This window comes from Capsicum annuum, chromosome 1 (assembly GCF_002878395.1).
Source record: "Capsicum annuum cultivar UCD-10X-F1 chromosome 1, UCD10Xv1.1, whole genome shotgun sequence".
Classification (NCBI taxonomy): domain Eukaryota; kingdom Viridiplantae; phylum Streptophyta; class Magnoliopsida; order Solanales; family Solanaceae; genus Capsicum; species Capsicum annuum.
In genome coordinates this window covers 49,751,556-49,759,831 of record NC_061111.1, presented here as the reverse complement: position 1 = coordinate 49,759,831, position 8,276 = coordinate 49,751,556, and the positions used below count along the sequence as shown (strand labels likewise).

The following is an 8,276-nucleotide window of genomic DNA, read 5'->3' as shown; positions in this document are numbered from 1 at the left end:
TCAGTTAAAAACAAAATTCCTTTAAAATATAGACATTGAAATTTTATCCTCGACATAAAGCAGGTGCATCATAATTTTTTTTGAAATTTTCAAAATACCCTCGATATAAAGTAGGCACGTCGTACCTAACATGAAGTAAGCATGTCGTAACTGACATAAAGTAGGCACATTGTACCTGCTTTATACCCTGAACATGAAGAGTTGTCTGGTTATAACCTCTTATTAGTACTGATGTTACCGAATCAGTAACCATACTTTGCTTCCTAAAAAATTATATTTTTACTCATATCATGTTCATTTATTTGGCAAAAAAAAATAAATTATTGGCGTGAGATCAAATTATCAGTTAAAAGAAAAGCACCTTTAAAATATAGATATTGAAATTTTATCCTTGGCATGAAACAGGTACGTCAACAAAAATATTTGAAATTTGAAAAATACCCTCGATATAAAATAGGCATGTCGTAACTGATATGAATATGAAGTAGGCACGTTGTACTTGTATTTATACCCTAAACATGAAGAGTTGTCGTTATAGCATCTTATTAGTATTGATGTTACCAAATCAATAATCACATTTTGCTTTCTAAAAAATTATATTTTTACTCATGTCGTGTTCATTTATTTGACAATTTTTTTTAGCTAGTGTGAGACCAAATTGTCAGTTAAAAATAAAGCACCTTTAAAATATAAATATTAAAATTTTATGCTCGACATGAAACAGGTGCATGAACAAAAATATTTGAAATTTCAAAAATACTTTCGATATAAAGTAGGCACATAATATTTAACATGGAGTAGACACGTAAAGTAGGCATGTTGTATCTGCTTCATACCTTAAACATGAAGAGTTGTCTCATTATAACCTCTTACTAGTATTACTAGAGGTGCATGACCGTGTCAGCACGGGCCCAATACTATAAATATTTTTTAGTATTAAAATTTGATATTGATGAGATACAAATATAAATGTACATTGATTTAATTAAATATTATTAATTCTGATATATAAATGACTTATAATAATTAGTTAGGGGTAATGTAGTAAAAATATTATTAATTCTAATGCATAAATGACTTATAATAATTAATTAGGGGTAATATAGTAAATCACGGAGCAACTAGGGGCAATATAGGCAGACATGTCATCTATTTTTTAATTAAATATTATTAATTTTTTAATACATAAATGACTTATAATAATTAATTAGGGATGATATAGTAAAATCACGGTTAAAGAAGCTGAAACAGACGTCATAAATATCTATTTTAAAATTAAATATTATTAATTCTAATATATAAATGACTTATAATAATTAATTTGGGGTAATACAGTAAAAAATATTATTAATTTTAATATATAAACGACTTATAATAATTAATTAGGGGTAATATAATAAATCACGGAGAAATTAGGGATAATATAGGCAGACATGTCATCTATTTTTTCAATTAAAAACTATTAATTTTTTAATATATCAGCGACTTATAATAATTAATTAGAGATGATATAGTAAAATCACGGTTAAAGCAGTTGAAACAAACGTCATAAATATCTATTTTTTAATTAAATATTATTAATTATAATATATAAATGACTTATAATAATTAATTAGGGGTAATATAATTAAAAAGTATTATTAATTCTAATATATCAATGACTTATAATAATTAATTAGGGGTAATATGTAAATCATGGAGCAATTAAGGGTAATATAGTAAATGACGAAACAGTGGTCGAAATCAAATGACTTATAATAATTAATTAGGGGTAATATAGTAAAAAAATATCATTAATTCTAATATATAAATGATTTATAATAATTAATTAGGGATAATATGGTAAATTATGTAGCAATTAGGGGTAATATAGGCAGACATGTCATCAATTTTTAATTAAATATTATTAATTTTTTAATACATAAATGACTTATAATAATTAATTAGGGATGATATAGTAAAATCAAGATTAAAGCAGCTGAAACGAACGTCATAAATTTCTAATTTTTAATTAAATATATTAATTCTAATATGTAAATGACTTATAATATTTAATTAGGGGTAATATAATAAAAAAATTATTAATTCTAATATATAAATGACTTATAATAATTAATTAGGGGTAATATAGTAAATCACAGAGCAATTAGAGATAATATAGTAAATGACGAAGCACTGGTCGAAACCAGTGCAGGCAAACATGTCATCTATTTTTTGAATTAAATATTATTAATTTTTTAATACATAAATGACTTATAATGATTAATTAGGGATGATATAGTAAAATTACGGTTAAATCAGCTGAAACAAACGTCATAAATATCTATTTTTTAATTAAATATTATTAATTTTAATATATAAATGATTGATAATAATTAATTAGGGATAATATAATAAAACATTATTAATTCTAATATATAAATAACTTATAATAATTAATTAGGGATAATATAGAAAATCACGGAGCAATTAGGGGTAATATAGTAAATGATAGGGGTAATATAGTAATTTAATTTTTGAGTAAAATATTATTAATTTTTTAATACATAAATGTTTTATAATAATTAATTAGGGATGATATAGTAAAAAATCACGGTTAAAGCAGCTGAAACAAACGTTATAAATATCTATTTTTTTAATTAAATATTATTAATTTTCTATAAATGACTTATAATAATTAATTAGGGGTAATATAATAAAAAATATTATTAATTCTAATATATAAATGACTTGTAGTAATGAATTATGAATAATATAATAAATCACGGAATAATTAGGATGTAATATAGTAAATAATGAAGATAAAAAAGTAAATCCACAAAGAACTGGTCGAAAAGAAAAGAAAAATGTTGCCGAATCAATAATCATATTTTGGTTCCTTGAAAATTACTATTTTTACTTTTGTTGGGTCTATTTATTTGCAAAAGAATCTTTATTAATGTGAGATCAAATTATCAGTGAAAAACAAAGCACCTTTAACACACAAACAATTGAAAATTTATCCTCTAATAAAGTGGGCACATCGCACCTATTTCATATCCTAAACAAAAAGAGTTGTCTAGTTATAGCCTCTTATTAGTATTTGATTGATGTTACCAAATCAATAGTCATATTTTCTTTCCTAAAAAAAATTATAATTTTAGGGTCTCATTTATTTGATAATTTTTTTTTATTGACGTGAGACCAAACTATTAGCCAAAATATTGATATAGTTTTTATTTTTTCACTTGATGTTCGATACCCGTATTGAAATCCGACTGTATTAAAATCTTGCATTGCAATGACCATTTTTGGGGCAGCGCTCTCGATAAATTTTTTCATATTCAAAGTTTGAATCTGAGACCTGTAATTAAGGGTAAAGAGACCCCAACCACAACTCATGTTGATTATTAGTATTGATGTTACCAAATTAATAATCATATTTTGCTTCCTATAAAATTTGTATTTTTTATTTTTTTTTGAAATAAGTGTAGTCTAATGGTCAATGAATTGAATTAAGAATTATAAGGTCTCAGATTCAAATCACATTGGAGAAAAAAATGCTTTAAGGTTAGAGCTACATGATATTTTTTGGTGGTGCAAGGTGATATGTATCCCGTAAAATTAGTCGAGGGGAGTGAAAATAGACCCGAACACCACCACCACCAATAACAACATACCCAGTAAAATTCCTCAGTGAGGTATATGAAGAATAAAATATACGCAAACTTTACCACTATGTAGGAAAGATAGAGAGATTATTTTCGAAAGACCGTAGGCTCGAGCGTAGCAAATTCAGGTACAAAGAAGACCAACCCATTGAAGATTGTATGGCAACACGAGTCAATTCAGAATCTACCATAGAATAATAATCAAACACAAAATAGTGCGATAATGAAAATACGGTAAACGACAATAGAGACGAGATATCTACAGCTAAGCCCTACGCTACCATACCATGACTAATGTGCACGATAATATTCCTACTCGACTAATCTTCTACTCTAATCTGCGTCCTCGATCCAAACACCACACATAGTAATTTTTTTTTAAAATATTACAATAATGAAAACACATTAACACAATAAGCAATAACAAAAGAAAAATGTCTATGGCTTGTTACCATACTATGACTAATGCACGACAACATTACTATCGACTAACTTTCTATTTTAATCGACGTCGTCGGCCCAACCCAAACAGCACAACTACTAATATTTTTATTTTTAAATAGTATCAGTATAGTTGAAAGAAAAAGAAGAAAAATAGGCCAAAATTTAGGCCAGCCGCAATCAACTACTTGTGTAGTAGTATAACATAAGGTACGGACTTCTCTCAATTCTCTTTATTTCTTTTTCTTCTTTCAAACCCTTTTTTCCTCCTTTACCCCACCCAAAAAAACTTTAAAAAAATAAAAATAAAAAAATCAAAAATTGTATATAAAAAGTAAAAGAAGAAGATATTTTTTACATTTTGATTCTCAAATTCAGAGGTTATTTCACATTGTATGTATTTTTGCTTCAAGTACTGATATGTGGTTGTGTTGATTTTGTGATTTGTTGTTGTTTAAACTGATTCTTGAAATGGGTATTTTATTTGTTTTTCTTGTTTTTATCTCAATTTTGTTAAGTTGGTATTTCTTGATTTTGTTTTTTTGGGTGTTTTTTTTTTACATTTATGTATGTATGTGTAGTTATCAATCTTGAAATGGGTATTTTCTTGTTTTTCTTGGTTTTATCTCAATTTTGTTAAGTGGGTATTTCCTGATTTTGATTTTTTTTTTTTTACTTGTATGTATGTATGTATGTATGTATGTATGTATGTATGTATGTATGTGTAGTTATCAATCTTGAAATGGGTATTTGTTTGATCTTCCCACTTTTATCTCAATTTTTGTAAGTGGGCATTTCTTGATTTTGATTTTTTGGGTTTTTGTTTACATGTATATGTATGTGTAGTTATCAATCTTGAAATGGGTATTTGTTTGTTTTTGCTACTTTTATCTCATTTTTGTTAAGTCGGTATTTCTTGATTTTGATTTTTTTTTTTTTTTACATGTTTGTATATATGTATGTGTAGTTATCAATCTTGAAATTGATTTTTTTTGATAACTGTGGTGTCCGGGCCAACTTTTGTGCACCTCGACTAAATCCACGAGATACGTGTCATCTCCCGTCAGCAATGGATATTTGTTTGTGTTTTCTTGTTTTTATCTCAATTTTGTTAAGTGTGTATTTCTTGATTGTGAGTTTTTGGGTGTTTTTTACATGTCTATGTATGCGTACTTATCAATCTTGAAATGGGTATTTGTTTGTATTTCCTGGTTTTGTCTTAGTTTTGTTAAGTGGGTATCTCTTGATGTGGCTATTTGATTATGAATTATTTGGGGTTTTCTCTCTCTCTCTCTCTCTCTATATATATATATATATATATATATTTTATAAACGTGGTGTCCGGGCCAGCTTGCGCGCACCTCGACTAGGTTTTCTATATGTATGTTTGTGTAGTTATCAATCTTGAAATGGTTATTCTTTTTTGGCGTGCTTTTACTGATTTTTGAGATGGTAATTGCCTTTTTTTTTTCCTGGGTAGAGAGGGTAGAGAGGCTGATTCGAAACAACCTCTCTACCTCTATGGTAGGGGTAAGGTCTGCACACACTTTACCCTCCCCAGACCCCACTTTGTGAGATTATACTGGGTATATTGTTGTTGTTATCTCAATTTGATAAGTGTGTTTTTGCTGATTTTCGGAATGGGGATTGTTTTTAACATGCTAAGTTGCTCGGACTCTCCAAAAATGTTGCCGCACCTGTGTCAGATCCTTCAAAACTACACTATTTTCGGAGGATCTGTCATGCACCCTTCTATATTTTTAACGAGTCCGAGCAACATAGTTAACATGTATATATGTGTGATTTATGTGAATTGAGGATGTGATCATTTTGGTTATGATTTCTTATTTGCATTTTCCCCTATGTTTTGGGTATTTTGGGAGGAAGAATTTTTGTTGCATTTTCTTTGTTTTTCATTTGGGTTGGATTGCATATTCTTGATATGCAGTTGTTTATTTAGAATGTGTGCTTATTTAAGTGGGTGATAAGTGTCCGACCAATTTTCTGTGTTGTGGAATTTGCAGGCTGATTTGAGACTTGCTAGATTTGAATTTGATTTGATGCTCACAAAGTTGCTGAATTTTGATCTGAATTTTGGTTGTAGGAAGGTTAAGTAGCTTGGATTTGTAAAATTAGCTGAAATTTTGGTTTTAGGGGTATTTTCGTTGTTTATTTTTTAGGTTTTGGCAACTTGAGGGGAGTTAAAGAGTGATTTTTGGACGTTTTGACTGTGTCAATGTCGTGGGCTGATTCTGTCTCTGTAGCCGAGAATCTGGCTGGAGCTCCGCCCAAGTCAGCATATGTTCCACCACATCTGCGAAACAGACCTTCGGCTGATCCTCCTGCACAGGCTTCGTATGCTGGGACTGCTGCATTTGGTAATGACCATGGTGGTTATGGTGTCCCAAATGTGGTTGGGAGTCGTTGGAGTGGTCAAAGGAATGAATACCAATCTGGTTTTGCTGGTGGAGGAGGACGTGGTGGTGGTTGGAATAGCAGAAGTGGTGGTTGGGATCGTGGGAGGGATCGGGAAGTTAACCCCTTTAAAGACGCTGATAGTGAAGTCGTTGGTGAACAAGAGAGTTCTGCGATCAATTTTGATGCATATGAGGATATTCCAGTGGAAACGAGCGGGGAGAATGTGCCCCCTCCTGTGAATACTTTTTCAGATATTGATTTAGGTGAAGCTGTCGATGAAAATATTAGGAGGTGCAAGTATGTTAAGCCAACCCCTGTGCAACGGCATACTATACCTATTTCACTTGCGGGGAGGGATTTGATGGCTTGTGCGCAGACTGGTTCTGGAAAAACTGCTGCTTTCTGCTTCCCCATCATAAGTGGGATCATGAGGGGCCAATTTCCTCGACCTCCACGTCCACGTATGGCATTTCCTCTAGCTCTTATTCTCTCCCCGACGAGGGAGCTCTCATGCCAAGTAAGTTTTTCTGGTTATTGGTCTATATATCGTCGAATCAGAGAAGAAAATATGAAGAAGGATTTTGTTCTACGTACATTGATATATGGTTTGCTTCGCAAAAGTAAGTTTTATCTAAAGGGTTGATGGTTATGTCGTGATCTGCAGATCCATGATGAAGCTAAAAAATTTTCATATCAAACTGGTGTCAAGGTGGTTGTTGCCTATGGTGGTGCTCCTATAAACCAACAGGTCCTATATTTTCTTTTGTTTGCTTGGTACTTCAGTCTTAATTTGTTATGTGCTGCTGACATCTATCGGTTATTTTTTTAAATTTGGATATTAGTTGCTGAGTTTTCTTTCATATGCAATACTAGCTTCTGTCATAACATTTGTGTGATAAATTGAAGTGAAAAAGTATGCTATGATATAACAGCTGTGGTTAGGTTGCTATATTTACTTCTTTCTGGCATTCCAGTTTACTGTTTATGCTGCATTTTCTGGAGCGTATATTGTGCGGTGCAATCTCTAACAAAAGTTATCGGATTCATTTTTTTGATAGTAACAAATTTCATTAGAAGAGCAAGATAATGCTCTTGCCTTTTGAGTGTCAAGATGGATCTCATACAACCTAAACATCGTGATAGTTATAGAACCTCCATCATGACCAAATCTTTGGTCTAAGACAAACGACAAACGTCTTTGTTAGAACAAAATTCACACCACTAAAAGAGGTTTTCCCTAACAAATCGGTAATTTCTAGGAGACTACCTCTGATTATCCAAAATCAGTAACATCAGCATCCACCCTTGTTCCCTGACACAATAAGAAAGTCTCGGCGAAATAAAATGTCCGAAAGCTTTCAAATATGTCTTAAACCCCTAGACCTCAGTTGTATCAAGCTTGATAAAATTAATGACGTATTCACACCATCTTTAGCAAAAGGTCCATACTGTATAGACTTATGCAACAAGTTATTTAAAAGCTCAATCCGTAGACCAATTACAGTACTTTTGGTATAGGCAGTTTGTAATGGTTAAATTATTATAATAATTTTGTAATTATTATTTATTTAGAGTAGGCAGAAGGTCCATAATTTTGTTTTGTTTCGGGAGTATTCCTTGGAATTTGTGTGAGCCTTGTATTTCCTTGCTGCTGCTTTGATACTACCACCGTGTATATCTTTATATTTTCCTATACTTTCGTGTAGTTGTGGCTGTGGGCGGTAATGGGTGGATAGGGTCATGTCCGAGGGGGTTGGGGCGTGGGGC

At 30.8% G+C, this 8,276-nt stretch overlaps 1 protein-coding gene across 7 annotated transcripts in view; it reads left to right on the top strand.

Moving 5' to 3' along the window:
• The first annotated feature begins 4,075 nt into the window (after positions 1-4,075).
• LOC107873823 (DEAD-box ATP-dependent RNA helicase 11) overlaps positions 4,076-8,276 on the top strand; it is a 15,914-nt gene continuing 11,713 nt past the window's right edge. The window contains exons 1-3 of one of the 7 annotated variants that reach the window (XM_016720771.2): positions 4,076-4,301; positions 6,116-7,026; positions 7,174-7,257. In XM_016720771.2, the coding sequence (XP_016576257.1) occupies positions 6,328-7,026; positions 7,174-7,257 (783 nt within the window). In that variant the 5' untranslated portion in view covers positions 4,076-4,301; positions 6,116-6,327. The other 6 variants (XM_016720785.2, XM_016720758.2, XM_016720776.2 and 3 more) reach the window with 6 other exon arrangements.